The sequence below is a fragment of the Castor canadensis genome, chromosome X (genome assembly GCF_047511655.1).
Source record: "Castor canadensis chromosome X, mCasCan1.hap1v2, whole genome shotgun sequence".
In the NCBI taxonomy this organism is placed as follows: domain Eukaryota; kingdom Metazoa; phylum Chordata; class Mammalia; order Rodentia; family Castoridae; genus Castor; species Castor canadensis.
Window position 1 is genome coordinate 129,512,357 of NC_133405.1, and position 23,472 is coordinate 129,535,828.

At 40.3% G+C, this 23,472-nt stretch overlaps 1 protein-coding gene and 1 long non-coding RNA gene across 9 annotated transcripts in view; one reads left to right on the forward strand and one right to left on the reverse strand.

Annotated features, from left to right (window-relative positions):
- Positions 1-23,472, forward strand: part of LOC141419872 (uncharacterized) — a 46,431-nt gene that overhangs the window by 7,312 nt on the left and 15,647 nt on the right. The window contains exon 2 of one of the 2 annotated variants that reach the window (XR_012444590.1): positions 15,810-15,890. The exons of the other annotated variant lie outside the window; for it this stretch is intronic. This is a non-coding gene — a long non-coding RNA (uncharacterized lncRNA). The remainder of the gene's footprint in view (positions 1-15,809; positions 15,891-23,472) is intronic. 2 annotated transcript variants of the gene reach the window in all.
- The window catches only part of Ca5b (carbonic anhydrase 5B), a 99,674-nt gene continuing 76,263 nt past the window's right edge, over positions 62-23,472 (reverse strand). For 5 of the 7 annotated variants that reach the window (XM_074063934.1, XM_074063931.1, XM_074063933.1 and 2 more), the window contains 5 exons: positions 16,589-16,707; positions 15,385-15,480; positions 14,013-14,075; positions 12,780-12,935; positions 62-1,379 (listed from right to left, as the gene is read on the reverse strand). In XM_074063934.1, coding sequence (XP_073920035.1) covers positions 1,200-1,379; positions 12,780-12,935; positions 14,013-14,075; positions 15,385-15,480; positions 16,589-16,707 — 614 coding nt within the window. In that variant the 3' untranslated portion in view covers positions 62-1,199. Of the gene's footprint in view, positions 3,728-6,288; positions 7,587-12,779; positions 12,936-14,012; positions 14,076-15,384; positions 15,481-16,588; positions 16,708-23,472 lie in introns of all 7 variants that reach the window. The other 2 variants (XR_012444589.1, XM_074063935.1) reach the window with 2 other exon arrangements.

Below are 23,472 nucleotides of genomic sequence, written 5' to 3' on the forward strand. Positions count from 1 at the left end.
GCAAGTAAAGATTGGGGCAAATACACTTAATGAGGAGCCATAATAAAAGAATACACATTCATAGTTTGAAATAAAATACACTTAATTTATTCCCATATTCCAATATTCAGCCAGGAGGTACCAGTCTGGGCCCCAGAGGTGTTTTCTGAAAGGCCTGTTCTGTGTTGTCAATGTCTGTGTCTTTACCAGTTAAACATTTGGTTATAACTTCTACTTAAAATGCTATCGAGCCATTAATTGAGAAACATAAAAAGCTCAAAAATTTTAGATATAAAACATATTACAATTGCCAAGGGGTTACTGTAAGAGAAATTTGTATCTCGTGCTGGCATTCCAGTTATACACACTATTATCAATCAAAAATGAATTTATTTACCCAACAGCTTTCATCAAAGAGAGATGAAGCACTCCCACACCAATAAATGCACTTCTGACCTAGGACACATTGAGACCAGCAGCCCAAAATGGTGGTAACTGAGAGTAGCACTAATGCCCTAAGGCCATGAGAGTCTAACCAAAAGGGGGAAAGTGTTAAATAAAAACTACAGGCAGTCATTGTTTTGGACTAAGCTCCTGTATAAGGCCCCAGCAGATCAAGTTAGCAATCAAAATGAAGTCGCTCACACTGAAGTGCCACTTCACCAAGCAAAAACTTAAACTGTTTATCTGCCCTTTTAAAAACAGGATTAGAGAGCTAACAGTCAAATTGCCCAATAAGGTCAGTTTCAATTTCCCTCTACCTTAATCTTTTCACAAGAAAGGGTGACCTAAAGTAACCTGATAGAAACCAACCAGCTATTTTTCTATTGTTCTGTCTCCCTCTCCCTGCCTTACAAGGATAGTAACTTTTTTTGGCAGTACTGGGGTTTGAACTCAGGGCCTCACATTTGCCAGGCAGATGCTCTACCACTTGAGCCACTCCACCAGTCCTTTTTTGTGTTGGGCATTTTTGAGATAGGGTCTCAGGAACCATTTGCCCAGGGTTGGCTTTGAATAGTGATCCTCCTGATGTCTGCCTCCAGAGTAGCTAGGATTACAGGTGTGAGCCACCTGCACCTGGCTAAGGATAGTAACTTTGAAATGACACAAAAAGAAAAGTTTATCTATGAATACCATTAAATGCAGGTGTTTAAAATTGTCTAATAATACTTTATAAGCTAGTATGTATTAAAGCAAGATGCTGCCTAGATGTGACCATCTTAGGAACCCACTTGGCTGGCAGCTGGCTTGGGTTTCGCTGGTATGTTCAGCACATAATCATGGCGGAAGGATGAGCGGACAGTGCGATTCATCAGTGGCTGAAGGGGACGGAAGTTGTCCACCATTTTCTTCTCTTTCTCGCCTTCTGAAGTGAAGAGCAGGCTCCGAAACTGTTCAAGCTGGAAATAGAAACAGAAAGCGGAAATAATTTCAACAGAAAACCAGCTTCACCACACGAATAAATTACTTTCATTTTTATAATTCGAGAACATTTCGTCTCAAAGTCAGAATGAAAACTTATTTCTGGGTATTGCCTTCACCCCTTGACAGAGAATAAAATGCCATGTTGTTGCCACTGTTGTGTGGGGAGGATTGCGGTGCAGGGTGGGGAAGCCAGCCGGGCACTTGGGACCAGAAGACTAGGGACAAAGATCCTGTTCCCACACCTTAGGCATTTACCAAGGATGATTACATCATCTCTTTGATTCTCAGGAACCTCATATGTAAATGAGCAAAATAGCCGGCCAGATAATAAAGGAAAGTCATGATACTTAAGTAATGGTGTAAAAAATGTCTTAAAATTTTTAACTAAATCATTAACATAAAAAAGTATAGAATTATAAATTTTACTCACTGCAGCTGGGCCTTGTGGGCAAAGAAATACATATAGATTTTTTTTTTTTTTAAGAAACGAGCAGTTCATTTACAAAATAGACATATTTTTTCTTTCTTTCTTTTTTTTTTTCTTTTTTTGGTGGGGTTAGGGTTTGAATGCAAGGCTTCACGTTTGCAAAGCAGGCACTCCATGGCTTGTGCCACATTTCCAGTTCATTTTGTTCTGGTTATTTTTGGAGATGGGGTCTTGAGAACAGTTTTCTTGGGCTGGCCTGGAACCATGATCCTCTGGACCTCAACCTCCCAAGTAGCTAAGAAAATAGGCATGAGCCACTAGTGCCCATCCAAAATAGATACATCATAGCCGGTAGTGAGGTGTTCATGCTGGTTCTGTCCAATAGAACATTCTGTAATGCTGGCAATGTCCTCCTCATGGTCCATACCGGTAACCACAAATCACATGTTACCGAGCTCTTGAAATGTAGGCAGTGTAACTGAGAAACTGAGTGAATTTGATTTAAATTTAGTTATATTTAAATATAAATGGTTAATGACTATTACACAGAGTGACACAGCTCAAACCTAGATGAGCAACTCAAACTATCAAGGGCCGGTTCTCTGCTGCGGCAACTAGTCCCTTGGCTTTCTTAGCAACCAGGTTGTGGAGCACTTTATTTCACAGCAGCCAGAAAATCTGTTCGTGACATTTCCCGCCAATCTGTCTGTACTAACAAAGAGGGGGCCTGGGGGCACAACAGGCAAGGCTGAAAATCTGTTTGAAACAAAGACTTCAGACTAAGTAGAGGTGAAAAGGCAGAGGCAAGCACCAAATACAGGAGTTGTTCTTGAAAATCACATATATGTCTTCATTAATTAGGAAGCTGTATAAGTAATTACTACTTATTTTTATTTAGCAGATTGCAAAAGATCAGAAATAGCCCAAGTACCAATAAAAATGGCACGAATGTTATAAAGTGGGCTAATATATACCCATTAAAAAGGATATTGAAGATATTTATTATCTATAAAATGTTCAGTGTTTCAACTGAGTCAAATGACCAACAAAATGGGCGGTGTGGCTGCGGGGATGGATGCGCTGGCGGTCATGATGCAGGACCTCCGGACCCAGAACCATTCTCTGCACAGGGAGAACAAGGAGCTCCTGGACCAGGTGCGGCGCCTACTGTGCGAGAAAGCCAACCTGCTGGTGCAGGTGCGTCCGCCCCACTGTCCATAGTCGCTTAACGGCGACTCCGCCCGACTGCCCGAATTTTTGATCCAAGCAGCCTCTTACATGAACTTCTTCCAGGCCAGGTTCTCCAACGATACCCTGAAGGTGGAGTTTCTAATCAGCTGCCTGGTAGGCCAGCAGAGGAGTGGGTGCTCCCCTACGTGGGAGGGAGAGCCCCATCCTGGCTCAGTGGGCCTTCGACAGGGATACATAGACAATCCCCGGGCCACGCTCCCCGTGGCGGGTGGGGGGGACAGCAGCGGCCCGCGCCTGCCTTGCTTGTCTTTGCTCCACAAATAGCTTCTCAGCTCCAAGATGCTGGGCCCAATCCTGCTCACCCCAACCCCTGTGCCTTTGCACCACCTTGCAACCCAGTTCTTGCCTGGGGACCTGTAAGAAGTTGAAATGACCCAGAATCAACACCCCAGCCATCTCTGACGACTGCTTCTGACCGCTTTGAAAATCAGAGCCAACTTAGGAAGGACCTGATGGTGTCAGTCGCACAAACCTCTGGGCCACTGATTTGACTAGCTCGGGCCCAGAGCTTCTAGGGTCGGTGTGCCTGGCAGCCAAAGGTTAACATTTTCTCCCTGGAACTACTTATCTCTATACATTTCTTCCTTTCCAGCAGTCTCGCAGATTGTGGCTTTTGGTTCCAGAAGTCCAGGTACTGGACACTACCTGGAAAAAGTTTGCATTTAAAATTTCTATATATGTTTGTACATACTTACATAGATGTATGCATGTGTTTTTACAATAACATACTTGGTGTTACAAAGAAACAAAGATGATTAAGACAACATGTTTGTCTTGCAAGTACACCATTATGTGCTGAGAAAAAAAAAATCCCAGGTGCATTTTCTGATATCTGGTTAAATAATGCTTTTGCGTGTAAAGTATGCATATTTGATTCTTGTTTTAGGGCCATTTTTTACCTTTCACATCACAGTTCTTTAGAAAATGTTTAAAGTATCTGTAGCTTAGCAAGACAGAAAATCCAGCTTAAGCAGTTAGGATGTTCACTGCTAAAAATGTATTTCTGGTGACGATGGTGTATTTAAATTTGTGTCTTAACTCCTGCAAAACAAAACAAACCAGTGATAGTGGAGATAAGAGCAGTGTTTGACCTGTGTCTACTTGGTTTTATATCCTTATACTAAATAGAAATTAGCTCCCTCTCATTAGGTAAGTCATTTACAATTTGAAGCTGCAGTTTTCTCTTCATTAAACACATTTACTAGATCGTTTAAGTTTGGCTTGAAATTCTGTTGTTCTCTTTTATGGGGCCAAAGAAGGCAAAAAGAGGAGGATTTGTACCCTCTTCTTAAGCATAGTTTTTCTTGAAAGCCTCTAAGGAAAATCTATAACTGCCTTTCTTGAAATGTTCATGGGTTTGCCATTGGATGGTCAATGTAGTCTCCCAGAATTGCGTTCTTGAATTCCTATGTTAAGTTAAACTGATCACTACTGCCTTTGTGGACAATTTATAAACCTGAGAGGATTATGGGGGTAAATAAAAACTGTTTTTGCAAGAAAAAAAAGAAACGACCAACAAAATGGTATGTACAGAATGATTCCATTTTGTTACCAAAAGTTATGTATATTCATTACAAAAATTATGTACATTTATATAGATAAAAGATAGAAGTATTTACCCAAACAATGAATATCAATGAATTATGGGTGACTAGGATTATAGCTGACAGGGAGCTTTTTATTTCTATTATAATATTATTGCTGTAATGAGGGTACACTGTAACATTTACAAAAGTGCTCACGATATATCTTAGCTGAATTCACCCCCTCCATCATTCTCCTTTTCCTCCCTCCCCCAATCTTAGAATAGTTTCAACATGTCTCACTTTTCTATTTTCATATATGAGTATACAATATTTCCACCATATTCACCCTCCTACATCCTTTCCTTACATCTTCCCCCTCCCACCAGTACCAACCCCCAGACAGGACCTGTTTTACCTTCCCATCCTCTGTTTTTGAAAAAAGACATTTTTGTTTGTTTAAGATACCTATACAGGGAGGGAACTTTTTTCTTCTTCTTCTTCTTCTTCTTTTTTTTTTTTTTTTTTTTTGTGGTACTGGAGCATGAACTCAGGCCCTACACCTTGAGCAAATCCACCAGCCCTTTTTTGTGATTGGTGTTTTTCGAGATAGGGTCTCTTGAACTATTTGCTGGGGCCTCCTGGGTAGCTAGGATTATAAAGCGTGAGCCACCGGCACCTGGCTCTTACTAAATTTTCTGTGTTGAAATTTTATTTGGGTCTTTTTGTTTAGGTGGTACTGAAATTCAAACTCAGGGCCACATGCTTGCTAGGAATGTGCTCTACTGCTTGAGCCATGTCCCCAGCTCTTCTGTATTGAAATTTTATTTGAAAATTCCTCACATGGGGCAGCCTGTGCTGGGTCCTGGAGCCAGAGGCCATCTGGGAAGGTGCACGATAGACTGAGGGCCCCAGCCTGGCAGCCTGATAGCCCCCACAGTAGCACAGACTTAAGCTCAGTGGGTTTGTGCCAAGATGGGCTCATCTCCTGCTGCCCTGCACTTGCTACAGCCAGGAGTCTGCACCTTGCAGCCCTTGGAGTCAGACTGTTGAGGAAGAAGTGATGGCAACATAAATGAAGATCAAGTGAGGGGAGAACAATGCTCAAGGCTGGGTGTTCTAACACAGCACAGCAAGAAGATGTTCCTCTCAGCAATGACATGGCGGTGAAACAAACTGGGAAAAAGGACAAAGATAAAGTTCCCGTAACCAAGACCCCAAAGACAGACTGTAGTGATGAAGGGAAGGAGGGGAGACAGTGCATCATCAAGTGGGGCTCCACTGTGTTGTCACCTGTCCTCAAGTGACCATGTGCTGCGTCTCATGTTCTTGTGACCAAGATCATGCCACAGGTGACCAGAGCACTGGAAGAGGCCCTGAGCACTGTGGATCTGCAGTGATGGACAGGTCTGAGTAGCAAGTGCAGAACCTGGACAAACTTGGTGATGGAGAACTGCAAGCTCAGCCACTAGGTGGACCACACCTCAGGAGCAGGTGGACAGCCTCATTGTGCACATCTTGGAAAACAGTCTGAGGTCCCAGACCAGCTCCACCACCAGGATGTTAGCTGTCCTGACAAATTAACTGCACTCTCCATGAGTGGCGCTTCCCTTTCTCTGTGATGTTCTGGAGGCTCCTGCCAACTTCCCTGCTCCCCTGGGCCCTCAGCCCCACCACACTCACCTTCCTCTGACCCTGCAGAGCTGCTCCACCCACCTGCCAGGCCAGGTGCTTTGGAACTGTTCCTTTTAGGTGTAGGTGGATCTGTGTCCTGATGCTGAGTTTATATTGTGGCGTCTATGACTCTGGGCCGTAGCTGGAAGATTGCCAGGTCCCCTCTGTCATCTGCCTGTGTGGAGTTGGCAGGGTCTGTGGACTTCAGCCCAACACTGCCCGGCCTTCTGTCTCCAGTGGTGGCAGACCTACTGCTTGCCATGGGCCAGTGGGAGTCAGGGCTGCCCCTGGCCAGGCAGCTCCTGGAGGCCTCTCCCACTTCCCCTCAGCAGACAGGAAGTCCCACCACATGACACACAGCCCTGAGGAGGTGCCTAGGATCTGTATGTGCTGGAGGATGTCCAGTGCCAGCGACATTGTCCTGAAGCCTTTATAGGCAATGACTCTCCATCATGCCAACGCTGGGGTCTTGGTCATCACTGCCAGCTGACTGAGCCTGCCTGGGCTTCCTGCCCATGGCTTCCTCACCCAGCCCACAGGGACAGAACCGTTGCCCAATTCCAAGGCCAGGTGTACCCACCTTGGGGGTCGTCACCCTTTGAGGTGCCATGGGCCACTTGGGCTGAGCTCTGTGTCTGCCCAGCCTCCAACCAGAACCAAGGCTCCTTGGCCTCCTTTCCCAGGCCTTTCCTGGTGCCTCTTGCTCCACAGTGCAATGTCTGTCTGTCTCTTTCTTTCTCTTTGCTTTACTGGAGTTTTCATTCAGGGCCTCACACTTGCTAGGCAGGCATTCTACCACCTGAGCCACTCCACCAGCCTGTTTTGTGTTGGGTATTTTTGAGATAGGAGAACTGTTTGCCTGGGCAGGCTTGGAACTGTGATCCTCCTGATCTCTGCTGCCCAGGAGTTAGGATTACAGGCATGAGCCACCAGGGCCTGGCTGTCACTGTGTCTCCTTAGGGGTGCTTCCTTGGCTGTTGCTCTCCTGTTTCAGTGTGGAAGAAAAGTGACTGGCAAAGAGAGCTGGGAATAGTCATTCTTGCTGTGGCCAGCACAGAGCCCTCCAAAGACAGCTTGAGCAGTGGGGATCTGGCTGCGAGCAATCTTGAGGCTGCCAGGGTAGCTTGAGATGCTTCAGGCACAGGCTACTGTTTTGTTTTTCCGTTTGCTGAACTTTACTCATGTTCTTGAAACTTACAGGTTTTTTTTGTTTCGTTTGATTTTTTGCCAAAGCAGACTGTGCATGTTGGGTCCCAGCCCTCTTTCCGCGCGAACAGTGGGTGTGATCCATACTGCTGCAGTGAAACCTGCGGGTTTACACAGAGAAACATGTGCATGTTCTTGGACTCAATTGTGCTTGGTTCTTTTTGTTCAAGACATCCGATTCCCTGTGTTGCAGGGCGACAGGGTAGTATTGGTTGAATCCTGGATGTGGGTATTAAGGCACTGTCTGGTCACTGTCCCCTCTAAGATCCTCCAAAATTGTCCGAAGTGCTGACAATTTTGAGGAGACGATGTCTCTCCCTTGGGGACCAGCCTGGGCGGCTTCCTAGTCCCCACAGGGTGCAGAGTTCTCTGGAGTACTAGTGGGGGGTGGAGGGGTGGGAGATGCCAGGTCTGGGCTCCATTGAAGGAGAGTGGGCAAGTTCGCCCCCCCTTTTTTAAATGCTGTTGTAAGTAAATAAATGGATCCTTGAAAACTTATTTGAAAGATTCCTCACATGAGCCACTCTATGGTTAACTTCTAAATTTTATTTTCAGTCTTATATCAATTTTTAAATATGAAGGATAGTTCAGACTAAATGTGTACACTACAAAGACCAGGTTTATTTTGTCATTTGTTCATAGTGGTTTTTCATCATAACAGAATTTCAGAAATGTACTAGCTGTTTTCTTTTAGCCTCTGGTTTTGTTTTATAGTTAAAAAAAGAGAGAGAAAAGCTTTTTCTATTTGGAAGTATGAAAGGATTTTCCTATGCTTACCCTAGGACTTTTTTGATGGTTTGGGTGTTTTGTTTTGTCTTTTTTACTGGTACTGGGGATGGAATCCAGGACCTCATGCATGCTAGGCATGCACTCTCCCACTAAACTATACCCAGCTCCAATGATGTACGTTTTATATTTACTGTATCTAGACTAAGCTGGAGTGCTGAATCCACTTTTTCTCAGTTGTTCCTCACCACCATTTACTGAGTGCTCCATCTTTTCCCCTCATTGAGCTGAGATGCTACTTTTATTATAAAATCAATTCTTATATGTACTTGGACATATTTCTGAATTTACTGCTTTCTTCCTGTGATGGCTAATTTTCTGTGTCAACTTGACTAGGCCATGGATTCCCAGATAGGTGGTTAAACATTATTTCTGGGTGTCTCTGAGGGTATTTCCAGGAAAGATAGGATTTGAATTGATGAACCCTGTAAAGCAGATGCCCTTGCCCAGTGTGGGTGGGCATTACCCACTCCACTGATTAGAACAAAAAGGCAGAAGTCTGAATTTGCTCTGCTGGACTTTTTTTTTTTTTTTTAACTGAGACATCAACCTCCTGCCCTCAGAGCTCCTGAGCTCCTGGTTCTCTGGCCTTCAGACCAAGACTAGAATCTACATCATTGGCTTTTCAGATCTAAGGCTTTTGAACTACCCCGCCTGCTTTTCTGGGTCTGCAGGTTGCAGATGGTAAATTAGGGGATTTCTCAGCCTCCATAATTGCATGAGAAAATACCTTATAAATAAATAGCTATCCCTATCTGTATTTCTGTCATGGTTAATCTTGGTTGTTAACATGAGAGATGCCTGGAAAACTGGTACAGCACACTTCTGGTGTGTACATGAGAGTGTTTCCAGAGACAATCAACATGTGGGTGAGCAAACGAGGGGGGAAGACCTGCCAATGTGGATTGGCACAGTCTAATAGGTTGGGGACCCAGATGGAACAAAATGCAAAAGGGGGAAGCTCACACATTTGCAAGCTTGATTCTTCTTGAGCAGGTGTGGTTTTTGCTGCAGCCATTGCCAGAGGCTATCAGACTCCAGATTCTTTAGCCTTTGAACATGGATTCACACCAGAGACTCTTCAGGGAGCTTCCAGGCTTTCAGCTTCAGATGGGGGATACATCATTGGTCCCCTTGTTCTGAGGTTTCTGGCTTCTTGGACTCAGCAGCTACTGCTTTCCCACCTGCATAAGGATGCTGTGGTACACTGGTCTACATTCTATTGGTTCAGTTCCTCTAGAGAGCCCTAGAAGTCAGGGTCTCTCTTACTGATTCTGTTTTTCTGTGGATCCTTGATTTTCTCTGATCTTTTTATTCATGTGTCAGTAGCACGGTATTTAGTTATTGAGACTTTATAACCTTGTGAATCTAATCACTCCTCATCTACTTTTTTAGAATTTTCCCTAGCTATTCTTGCTTATCTGTTTTTATTTAAGTTAGAAGTAATATATCTTTTTAAAATTTATTTGGCATATTTGTTGGGACTATATTAAATGTATAGAGAATAAACAATTCATGGAAAATAACAGCTTAGGAGAACTGGCATGATAGGTGTCTTTAAGATATCTTCCTATCTAATAAGGTGGTATGAATTTAATAATTTAAGTAATTCATATCTTCTTTTGGGTCCTTCAGGAACATTTTAAGTTTTCTTATTAAATTTCCATGTTAAACTGACTCACTGGGTTTTGTTTATTTGTTTGTTTCTTTTGCAGTACTGGGGTTTAACTCAGGGCTTCTCGATTGTGAAGCAGGCTTTGCACAGCTTGAGGCAAGCATCTGCCCTCAAAAGTGCTTTACATTTTTCTTTCTGCCATTGTATCTTTTTTTTTGTGGAATTGGGGTTTGAACTCAGGATTTTGGGCTTGCAAAGCAGGCACTCTACCACTTGAGCCACACCTCCAGTCCATTTTGGAGATGAGGTCTCACGAATTATTCCCCCAGGTTGGCCTTGAACTGTGATCCTTCTGGTCTCAGCATCCCAAGTAGCTAAGATTATAGGCATGAGCCACTAGTGCCCAGCTTCCATTGTATCTTTGTATCATTATCTATTAACTGTTGTGATGTACATATATTAAATGTAGATTTTCAATTTGTATATATTAAAATCATATTCTAGTAATTACCAAATTGTCTTATTTTTACAGTAGTTTTTTAATGGCTTCCCTTATTTATTTTTATCTTCTGGTATAATTGTATTGGCTACTTCCAGAATATACCCTTTTTTTTTCCCCTTTAAGAGATGGAAGGCATGCTGTGTTGCCCAGGTTGGCCTCAAGCTCCTGAGTGCAAGTGATCAAACTACCTCAGCTTCCTTTTTTTTTTTTAAGTTTTAGCAAGGATTTATTCTAGTACAACAGGATAAAGTAGGGAGAAGTGGGGAAGAAAAGATACATTTCCTGTTCCCCACTAAGAGAATGGGAGTAAAGACCACGCCTTAGCCTCTTGAGTATATAGGACTATGGGTATGTACCACCACACCCAGGTAATTCCAGAGTAAAATTTAATAGGTAATAATCATTTCTTAATTGTCCCTCTGTATCCATAGGTTCCACATGTTTGGATTAACCCAACTATAAATCAAAAATATCAGAAAAAAATTGTACTGAACATGTACAGACTTTTTTCTTGTCATTATTTCTTAACCAATACATGAATAATTATTTATATAGCATCTACATTGTATTATGTACTAGAAGTAATCTAGAGAGGGAGGATGCGTGTAGATTATATGCAAATACTGTATTTCCTGTAAGGGACTTGAACATGTACAAATTGTAGTATCTGTGAGGGGTCCTGGAACCAATCTCCTGAAGATACCAAGGGATAATTGTGTTTACTTTTGAGTTGAGATCAATCTCTTCTATCATGTTAAGGAAGTCTCTATTTATTTCTATTTTATTAAAAATTATTAAAAAACAAATAGGCAGCAGAGCTCATGCCTGTAATCCTAGCTACTTGGGAAGCTGAGATCAAGAGGATTGAGATTTAAGGCCAACTCATACAAATAGTTCATGAGACCCCATCTCTAAAATAACCAGAGCAAAATGGACTGGAAGTGTGGCTCAAGTGGTAGAGTGCCTGCTTTGCAAGCACAAAGCCCTGAGTTCAAACCCCAGTCCCATCAAAAACAAAACAAATAAAAAAACCCCAAGAAACAAAAAACCCTGAATAGACAATTTTGCTAATGTCTTTAAAAAATCTATGGAAATGATCAAATGATTTTTCTGGTAAGATTCACTAATACAATGAATTATATTAATATCATATAATAAAGAATCATCCTTCTTGCATTACTTGAATATGTACTACTTGGAGAAAGTATATATTTATTCTAATGTGCTGATGGAGTCTGTTTATAATAATTTTACCTTCTTTTTTTCTTTTATATTCTTCAGAGATATCAGCCTAACATTTACTTTTGGGGGACAATCTTCAGTGGGTGTTGGCATAGCTATCCTGGCTTCATAAAAAGAATTTGGGAGGTTTTATTCTTGTGAAAATGCTTTGTAATCAATAAAATCCTATAAAGTAAATATGAGCAAATATTATACTTGGTTATATTATAAATTAAACAGGATTTTGTATATAGACATAACTACCACAAATTATTATTTTCTAAGGGAAAAATAAATCTCTTATTTATTTTATTACATTATTTAAAATAATGTAAGTTTAAAATAACTTACAGTAACATTTCTGGACAGTCATTGTTGGATTCTCTTTTTCCTGACATTCTATTGCAAAATTCCCTTAAGGATTTTAAAGATTTTTTTTTTTAGGTGGTACTGGGGTTTGAACTCAGGGCTTTGCACTTGCAAAGTAGCTGCTCTACTGTTTGAGTCAGGCCTCCAGTCCACTTTGTTCTGGTTATTTTTGAGATGGGGTCTTGAAAACTCTACCTGGGCTGGCGTCAAATAGTGGTCCTCCCAATCTCAGCCTCCCAAGAAGCTAGGATTACAGATGTGAGCCACTAGTGCCTGACTTCCTTAAAGGGTTTTTGAACGTATTCATTTCCAGCTTTCATTCTTCCCTTTAAATGGGTTTTTATTTTACATAGCGGTTCATACTTATGTTTATGCATTGTATATTTTATACATATGTAATTATAGACTACAATAGCAAATAGCTTATGTTCTTTCATGCTTTAACTCTTTTCTAGTTATTTATTTATTTATTTTTGGGTGGGACTGTGGTTTGAATTCAGACTTTGCACTTGCAAAGCAGGCACTCTACTGCTTGAGTCACACCTCCAGTCCTAGTTAATTTGGAGCTGGGAATATAGCCCCAAATGCTTGCCTAGCATGTATGAGGCCCTGGGTTCGATCCCTAGCACCACAAAAAAGAAAGGAAGGAAGGAAGGAAGAAAGAAATCTAGTTAATCTGAAGCATCTCCTAATTCATATCTAAAGACAAGATGTTAAAACTGATGTCAAAGTTCGAGGCCAACCTTGTTTTAAACAGACAGATTAGGACTTCCATAGATGGAAAATGTGCTGACCACGTACCTGATCATGATTGACCTCTACTGGCTGCTTCTTAATGATCCAGGTAACTGACTCTGAGAGGGGTGGGGTAGTCAGAGATCCAGAGTAGGTCCAGTAATCTGGGCAGCTGGGCATCAGGCAGGAAGGGTCAAAGGACCCAAATTCCACAAGGGTGTCCTAGCAAAAAGAAGGGATCACCGAATCATTATTTAGTGCAGAAAATCACTCAGGAATCAGAATGAGGCCCTAGGGGGTATCCAGGGACCAGCCATGGTCTAAGGGAGCTCCAGCTATCCCAGGCAGTTTCCTTAACAATCATCACTAATTAGGACAGAATCCTGCTGTGTATATCTGACATTCCTCACTGGGGAAACAGCAAAAAACGTTTTCTCCCTCAATCCTATAGCAGGTGGTTTGCTCTGAGGATTATTGGGAAGTATTAGGTAGTGGCTGCTACAAAAACAAAGAATCTTCTTTTTTTCTAGAGGAACTAACCCAGAATTGTTCTTTTAAAATATGATACAGGGCTAGGGATGTAGCTAGGTGTTAGACAGCTTGCCTAGCATACTCACAGCCCTGGGTTCCATCTCCAGCACCGCAAAGTTAATTACTTGATTAATTTTAAAAAAATGCAACATGAATCAGGAGCCAGAATCTTGGACTAAGGGGAAAGGGGGGGAAAGAGATTGGGGTAGGGGAGAGGAAGAGATGAGAAGTGAGGGAGGGAGGGGGAGAGGAGGAGAAAGGAAAGAACACAGACTTCCAGGGAGTACCCTCTTTGGGATTCTGAATATTGAACAATTTATCTTGGGAAGTGGACAAAGGATATGAAGAAATGTTCTTTACAGCCAGACAGGTCAAGTTTCTATAGAACTTTTCTCACTCTCTACCTGTGGGAGGGAGCCAGAGGAAAGAGGGCTACTCTGTGTGTTTTCACAACTTAGAAGGAGCCTATGTCAGGAACAAAGGAGCAGTAGTAGGTTCCTAAGTCCCCAAGTCCTCAGCAGCATGGCAGCAAAGCCAAAGCTCAGTGCCCACCAACACAATCACTTCTGTGCCCTACAGTGTGACCCAGGGCCAGGGGCTCTCTTAACACTGCACCATGCATGGCAAGTCTCCTTCTATAGTAACGCTGAAAGAGAACCTGAATACAGTTCATCTAATTACACTTACTGATTCAGCATGCCTTGTTAATGTCTCTACTCTGAGATGAAACACAAAACATATTTCAAGTGATTTAGGGGGAAAAATTACCTTATGCTTAATTGATGGCAAAGTATCCACCAATTTCTGTAGCTCTTTATGATGTTTGCCTAGCTAAAGAACAAAGAGAAAAAATTTAAAACAATGGACATCTTGCTGTATAAACTGTAACAGAGCGTGAATTAAAATTAACCACCTGGTGATTACATATAAACAAACCACATGACAAAAACTAGACTTAAGCTGGGAATTGAAAATGTTATAAATATCACTGAATTAAATTAGACACAGAACAAATGAACAGGCTGTTTGCTGACAAGGCTAGTGTGGCCCTTTTGAATAACATCTCATGTTGAAATTTACATTAATTAAAATAAAAAATTATTCTGTACATGACTAACCACATTTCTATTTTTTTGAAACAGGGTCTCAATTACCACAGATGGCTTATGCCTACTTTACTGGACTATGTACTTGTATTTGAAATAGATTCATAATAATTTTGTATTTTAACCATTATTTATCTTTACTAGTGTACTGATTCCAACATACTTTTTGGGGGTCTTTTCAGTTTACTGCATGAAGGAGTTATACTAGTCCAAATTAGAAGCAGTTCCCATGTGGTTACATTATACAAGCTGTGAGGTTTTTAAACTTGTGACAAAAGGACAGAAGGGAGACACTGCAAAGAAATCCTCACTTCAGCTTCAGTGAGTCACACACAAACACTTCAAACCCAGATTCTTTGGTTTACGACCTTAGCCAGTCTAGTCTCTACCAGGAACTGGCACACATTCTTGTGCTGGTCAACCTGTAGCTGAATTACTTCTCCATATTCTAGATGCTCAATTACAGTACCATTGCAGGCAAATTTATTAAATGTTTTCATTACTTTCTTTCTATCATAATCATTATGATCCTCTGGATCTTCCTGTCTGTTTCTCTGTTGGATTCTTATATGACTAGAATCCTTAGTGCCAGCAGAAAGCAGGTCATCACCATTCCTTGCATCAGCAAAGGGGTCAATTGTGGACAGTGGCAGCAGGAAAAGATGGGCAACTTGGGGGCAGGGGGACACATCAGGAAGCAAAGGGGTTCAAGGGAGATGCGGCTTAGTCTTCAGCAGTGGCTCAGTAATTGGGATCCCAATATTCTTTTGCAATATTAGCGCATATTAATTACACATAATAAAAGATTTTATTGTGGTATTTGCATATATGCACATAACATACTTTGATTATATTCACTCCCAATAACATCCCTTACTCTCCCCTCCCTCTGCCCCTCTTGATCCCAATATTTTTAAAGTAAATAACTGAATGATATTCAGTTAATAGAATCATAGAACATTATTGTAATGTTCTATTTTTCCATTCTACAATACAATACATCACTTAAAGTTGATGAGTTTTTTTTTTTTTACCTTTAAAAACACTCCTATCACAGCCAGTCCATTTTCTTCCAGGGCCGCATCCTCAAAACTTTCAAATTTAACTGCATTCCAATGCACCAAGTGCAGCTGAAATATTATTAAAATTGGGTTTAATACATGACTATATAGGATTACTCCAAAATAAACTTACAGCCTCATCCAGGATGCAGTATTTTCCTTATCGAAAATAAAGCCATAGAGAAAAGCATGACAATCTCATGTGAAATAGGATGAAAATAAAGAATGGGAAGAAATTTTGGCAAGAGCAACAATTAATATTATTTTAGAAGAGAGAGATTGGGGAGAAAAATAAAATTCATAGAGCAAAGTAACATTTCATTTAGGGATCAACATTTGTTCATTCCCATCCTGATTTGCATGAAATACTAATATTCAAAATCCATTTGCATTTAAAGGAGAGAAGATGTTTATATCAAGAGAAATAGATTCTCCCTATGGCAATTAGACAGGAGTTGAAGACAAATTTCTTCTTGGAGGTATGACCACTTAAAATTTGTTTTCATTTTTAGCATAACATTTAAAACTAAATTAAGGGAAAAGTTGTAAGAAGAAATTCTATTTCCTTATGCTCTCTTTACATTTCCTTATAAGTCATTCCTCCTCCATCATTCATAAATGACAGCATTATCACCCAGCCTCCCAAATGAGACACCTCCAGGTCATGGTAAACTTTGCCTTCTCTCATAAAGAGGATCCCACCTCCAAGTATTGCTGCTTTTATTTTAGAAATATTTGACAATCTTGCTCTTTCTATTTCTATCGCCATAGGCTTCATTTGGGCTCCCATCATTTTTCACTTGGATTAATCCAACATTGTGGTTCTGAACTGCTGCCTGGCTGACTACTTTAGGGAATGATTTGAGCCCAGAATTCAGCTTCAGGATTTTAGGGTTTATTCCAGCTATATCATTTAGGATGTATGTAATTTTATATGACTAATCAAATTATGCTCCTGACTCAGCTATTTAGCATTTATAAGAATTCTCATTCTTATTATTCCTGATAATTTCTTTTTTTTTGTGATATGAGATCTGAACTCTGGGCCTCATGCTTGTTAGGCAGGTTCTCTACCACTTGAGCCATGCCTCCAACCCCTGATGATTTCTTTGATCTACAAATCTCAGAATTATCCCACTTCTTCACTGTGTCACTCTTCCCCACCTTCTCAACATACCTCTGCCGGGTAGCATTTGCTGTCCACAGTGTGCTCAGATCCCCAGGCATCAATGGCCCCCCAGTGAAAATGAAACTGCTTCAATCGGTAGTTGTGTTCCAGGGGTCCTCCCTCAATCACTGAAATGGAATATCCAACAATTCAGGGAACACGGGGAAAATGTGAACCCTCTTCATGAACCATTTTAAAGGGAGTTTACTATATTATATACACATATTTATAAACTTGATTTCAGTGCATTTAGTACATGTATAAGGAAAAGACAAAGTGATATCAGGATTTAATCGCATACCAAGATACATACAATTGTTTTAGGCCAATTCTTCATTTACTTTATAGTCTATAGTTACTATGTCTAGTTTTCTTTTGTGTACAATAAAAATGCAAATTTCTGTTAGCATATTTATGCATCTCAATCTGATAAAAGTGAAATATGAGGACAAAAGATACTTCCTTTACAAAGTTTTTCTTTCTTCCTTTCTTTTTTTTTTGAGCAAGGGTCTTGCAATATTCCCCATGCTCACCTTGAACTCCTGAACCTCCTGCCTCAGTCTCCTCAATGCTGGATTACAGGAGTGCACCACCATCCCCATTCTCTTTTTTTTTTTTTTTAGTTTCAGTAAAGACCAATTTATTGGAGAATAAAATGTGAGGTCCTGTTACTCTCTTTTTTATTTACACTTTGCTTTTCAACTTTTAAAGGCATTAGTGTTTCTTTCTCGTTCATTGAAATGGAATAAGAAATTTGTAAGTCAAAAATTATCACCCAGGAGATGTTGGCAAGGGTACCAATTTCAGTTAGACAGGAGGATTAAGTTTTCATGATCTATTGCACAGCATGTTTTGTATATTTTAAGTTTTCCAAAAGAATAGATTTTAAACCTTCTCACTACAAAAAGTGATATGTATGTGAGATGATGGATATGCTTCTACTACGTTTATATACACCAAATCATCACATTGTACCCCACAAATATATACAATTATTGTCAATTAATGAAAAGAACCACAAAAATTATCACCTATTCCCAATTCACAGTGTTCAATGTGAACCATCCACACAATTTACAACTACTACTGGCTTCTTTGCAGTGTTAGATAATAAGTACTTTTGGTTTAGATTACTTTCCTTAGACTAGTGAAGTCAATACATTACAGGAAAAATATTCAGAAAAAATAATATTTTGTGTGTGTGTGAGGGACTGGGGTTTGAACTCACGGCTATGTGCTTAGGAAGCAGGCACTCTACCACTTGAGTCATACCTCCCATCCATTTTGCTTTGGCTGTTTTGGAGATGGAGGTTTTGAGAACTATTTGTCTGAGCTGGCCTTGAACCAGGATCCTCCTGATTTCAGCTTCCCAAGTAGTAGGATTACAAGTGTGAGCCACTGGTGCTCAGCAAAAAATAAATTTTGAAAGTCATTCTTCCTTACTCTTTGAGTTGTGCTTTGAGTTGAATTTACAAAGGCATATCAGTTCCTTATTTCCATTTGCTCAGACCCTGGCAATATCAGTACATGGCCAAACCAATATAACATTGAAACCATCTGCCCCATCCAACTTAATGATTTTCAGAGTTTATTGCATCATTAGTTGAATTGTATGTACACAAATAATCAAGTCTACAATTCCAAAGACCAAATACACTGGATATATCAGACAATGGTCTGCTATGAATCTTACTGGTTTTTAAATTTTTCTTACATAATTTGCTCTAAAAAACAGTTTTGTAATAGCCTCGTGAAGAAAGCAATAACTACTTATGAAATATCTTCCAAGACTTCCATTTTAGCCTCAAAAAAAAAAAAGAAATACCTAGGAATAAACTTAACAAAGGAAGTAAAAGACCTCTACAATGAAAACTATAAACCACTTTAAAAAAAAAAAAAAAAAGAAGAAAGAAATGGAAGAAAACAACAGAAGATGGAAAGATCGCCCATGCTCATAGATTGGCAGAATCAATATTGTGAAAATGGCTATATTACCAAAAGCAATCTACATGTTCAATGCAATCCCCATCAAAATTCCAATGACAATCATCACAGAGATTGAAAAATCAACCTTAAAATTCATTTGGAAGCACAAAAGACTGTAAATAGCTGAGGCAATACTGAGCAAAAAGAGCAATGCTGGAGGTATCACTATATCCAACTTCAAACTATATTACAGCAATAAAAACAGAATGCTACTGGCACAAAAACAGACATGAAGACCAACAGAACAGAATAGAAGACCCAGATATGACTCCATGCAGCTATGCCCACCTAATTTTTTACAAAGATGCCCAAAACATATGATGGAGACAAGACAGCCTTTTCAACAAATGTTGCTGGGAAAACTGAATATCTGCATGTAGAAAACTGAAACTAGATCCATGTCTTTTGCCCTGTATAAGTATCAGCTCAAAGTGGGTTAAGGACCTTAATATAATACCTGAAACTTTGAAGCTAGTGCAGGAAAGAGCAGGAAACACACTGGAACTAATAGGTATAGGCAATAACTTCCTAAGTAGAACTCAAATGGCTCAGCAACTAAGAGAAAGGATTGACAAATGGGACTACAAGAAACTAAAAAGCTTCTGCACAAGAAAAGAAATGGTCACCAGATTGAAGAGGCAGCCCTCAGAATAGGAGAAAATTTTTGTCAGCTATACATCTGACAAGGGATTAATAACCAGAATATACAGGGAACTCAAAAAACTAAACTGCTAAAAAAATCAATGACCCAATGAAAAAATGGGCAAATGAACTGAACAGAGATTTCTCAAAGGGGGAAGTCTAAATGGCCAAAAAACACATGAAAAATGCTCAACATTCCTGGCCATAAAGGAAATGCAAATGAAAACCATGTTAAGATTCCACCTCACTCCTGTTAGAATGGCTGTCATCAAGAACACAGACAACAAATCTTGGAGAGGATGTAGGGAAAAAGGAACCCTCACACACTGTTGCTGGGATTGTAGTACAACCACTATGGAAAACAGTATGGCGGCTCCTCAAAAACTAAAAATAGATCTGCCATATGATCCAGCAATACCACTCCTAGGACATACCGAAAGAATTTAAGTCAGGTTACAATAAAGACACCGCATTATTCACAATAGCTAAGCTATGGAAACAGCTGAGATGCCCTACTACTGATAAGCGGAACTTTATTCAGCTATAAAGAAGAATGAAATTTTGTCGTTTGCAGGTCAATGGATGGAACTGGAGAACATTATCTTAAGTGAAGTTAACCAGGTTCAGAAGGCCAAAGGCCGCATGTTTTCTCTCATATATGGAATATAGACCTAATGCAAATACAGCAATATTATGAAAAACAAATCATGCTACAGGGAGGTCACTAATGGGACAGGGAGGGTAAAAAAAGGTTGATGTACTTTCTATACAAGAATGAACATGAATATAGAATTTTTAAACCTGTTAAAATCACCATAAGAAGAGGACTAAGGTAGAAAGTAGAAAAACCAGAGTGTATATATATATATATATATATATATATATATGTGTGTGTGTGTATGGAAATGTCACAATGAAACTCCCTGTATAACTATCTTAAGCAAATTTTTTTTTCAAAAACGGAGAACAGGAATGTAAAACAGGTCCTATCTGGGGGCTGGCACCAGTGGGAGAGGGGAAAATAGAAGGAAAGGGTGCTCTGGGGGAAGAAGAATATGGTAGAAATGTTATGTACTCATGCATGAAAATGAAAAAATGGGACCTGTTGAAACTATTCCAGGAATGGGGGGGGATAAAGGAGAATGATGGAGGGGGTGAATTCAACTATGATATACTATAAGAACTTTGGTAAATGTCACAATGTACCCCCAGTACAACAATAATGTGATAATAAAAAAATCCTATTTTTATACATTCCTTTTAATGGCATCCTAATAAATCTTTACTTTCTCCTACCATCTTGGTAAATTTTTTACAACCCACAGCTTCTCAAATCCACAATTCCCAGACTATGAACATGACTTGCAAATTTTTCTATGAATTATCTCATGCCTACTTCTGGACTTGCCCTTATGCCATCTCCTTCTTACACTTTACACACAGTAATACCTAACACCACAAACATCACACTGCCTCACACCTCTGCCTCCAGGTAGATCACTTAGGTGTCACCTTTCTTTCTTTCTTTCTTTTTTTTTTTAGTGGGACTGGGGTTTGAACTCAGGGCTTCTTGCTTGCAAAGCAGACACTCTATCACTTGAGCCACATGTCTAGTCCATTTGCTTTGGTTATTTTGGAGATGGAGTCTTGCAAAGTATTTGCCCATGCTGGCCTTGAACCACAATCCTCCTAATGTCAGCCTCCTAAGCAGCTAGGATTACAGGCGTGAGCCACTGGCACCCAGCTTAAGTGTCACCTTTACCAGGAAACCTTCCTCCAGTCCCCTGTGCCACAGCATTTAGCACTCTAGGGTCTGTCACCCCATCACACTATAAATTTCTTGAAGGCAGGGATCATCCCTTTTTCCTCTTTCTATTCTGAGCACCTGGCACAGTGCTTGGCACTTAGTAGGTCCACAATGAAACCAGGACCTAAAGAAACAGACTACGAAGTGGCTGTCCAGTCAGTTGGTTGGGATGTCACTGGTTACCTCAGCAAAAGTGAAGGGAAATGGTAGGGTGGGGTGTGACAGATTGAGTGGAGGACAGATGAGTGGGGAAGTATACTCATTCAGGAATGGGGAAAAGAAACTGAAAATAGTAAATGAGAGAAGAGAACAGTCAAAAGAAGAATGAAATGGGAGATTTGTGCAGGTCAGAAAGCCTCCACTCAACATTACTGGCTTAGGTATTTAGCCAGAGGGAAGGTCTGCATTCTGTATTCTTGTCTCACTAAGCCCAAGAATGAACTTCACAAAGAAGGGTGAGCATAGAGGTAGGAAAGTTTGTTAAGGGCAGGAATAAAAGCTCCCACAGGAAGGGAGGGGTCCTGAGTGGGTTACCAACGACTCTCAGTGTCTAGGGGTTTTTATTCACCAAAGGTGTTACCCAATTTTCTATGCTAACTATGTATTGAACTAATGCAGATTTATTGGTTCCTTTTATGGCCTTGTCCTGAGTGAACAATGGGTTTGGAGAGGGTTGGTTCTCAAACTCCCAGGTATAGTACTCCAATTGTTTCTCCTCCTGCCCCTTGCCTCCCCTCTGTGTAGGGGAGTCTTGGTTATCCTGTTTTGCTGCCCCATTTTAGAACACTTGCTTGATGGTGAAACGGGAGTGAAAAACATTCTGTGACTTTCTTCTTTGTTTTATTGTTGTTGGACCCTTTCCCTACCTGCCTGACTTGTTCCTGACTCCTAGTTTCTCAGTATCAAATAAATGAGGTATCAATGTATCAATGACTGAGATAATGACCAACCAGGCCACATCTGTGACTGGGACTGTTTAACTATGCATACCTCTCTCCCCCGCCCCCAGTTCTTGGTCTACTTAAACCTATTGCTCATGTCTGTACCCAAAATATGGCCGAAGACGGGCTGAGTGCTCACTCTGCCTCTTCCCTGGGCATATCTGTAGCCATGTAAGACATCTACTTTCTCTGTCCTTCGTCACGTCTTTTTATCTGGGATATACGGGTGGGCGCTGGGCCTGACAAGTGGAAGCCCAGGAATTTGGGAGTGGGGTCCAAAACTCTGGTTTCATTTTAAATATACTCATCCAAGAATTGAGAAGAGAGACTGAAGACAGTAAATGAGAGAGAAAAATAGCCAGAAGTATCAAATAAATCTTTATGTATTTGAAGGTGTTATTTTGTTATTTGTATGCCCTAAGATGATAAAAAATGATTGAACTTGGAAAAAATCAGATAATATATAAAACATCTAGCATAGAGTCTGGCTTACAGTAAGCAATCTCTATAATATTCTTTTGCTTTTTAAAATTTTTATTTTTCCTTTTGCTTTTCAACGTGCAAGTAAGGGAGCTTGCAGAGAAAACACGGTGAAGAGAAAGGTAGTGCACAGAACAAACGGAAAAGTGGCCATGAGGACTCTTTGGGGTGATGGAATTATTCTAAAATTGGATTGTAGTGATGATTGTGTAACTCTGTAAATTTACTGAAAACCGTTATTATTTTTTTTAAGTAAATGCAGAGGCCTAAAAATAGGGAAGGAGAACTTACAGTGTTTGTGAAAGCATTCTTACTAGGCTCACTGCCTGCTGATGTCCTATAAAAGTGTAAAGTAAAGCAAGATGGGGCAGAAAAGAACAATGAGACTCACCTCTCCTTTTCCCTAATGCCTTTTGACTTTGACAACAAAAGGAATTTCAGGGAAGGAGATTAATTTACAGAAACCAACCACATCAGCCCAGGGATAATATAGTGCCCCCCCACAATAGTTCATATTGCTCACATGCACTCATTAAAATCCATAACTAGTTAAGGAAACCAGGAAAACAATACCCAGAAGAGGACAGTGGCACGAGATACTCCAATATTTTCTCTTATAAATTTCTTTCTTCCTGTAAGAGGTTGTGTTGAATCCTCTTCCTTTCCAGATTTTAGTAATTTGAGTCTTCTCTCATATTTTTCTTGGTCCATCTGACTACATGTTTGTCAACTTTGTCAATCTTCCCAAAGAAACAACTTTTGATTTCATTGATCTCTGCTCTGTTCTTTATTAATGTCTTTTTTTTTTCTTGCTTTGGATTTAATTTGCTCTTTCTAGTTTCTTAAGGTAGAAAGCTAGGCTTATTGAGGGGAGGAAGTTCTCTGTTATAAGCATTTTCATCTATAATTTCCCTCTAAGCACTGCTTTAGCTGTACTTTATAGTATGTTTTTGTCACATACTTTCCCTGGCTCCTTTTCCTTCACTTTATTCCAGGTCTGTGTAAAGCACACTGTAGCAGCATTTCTTAGGGTATTT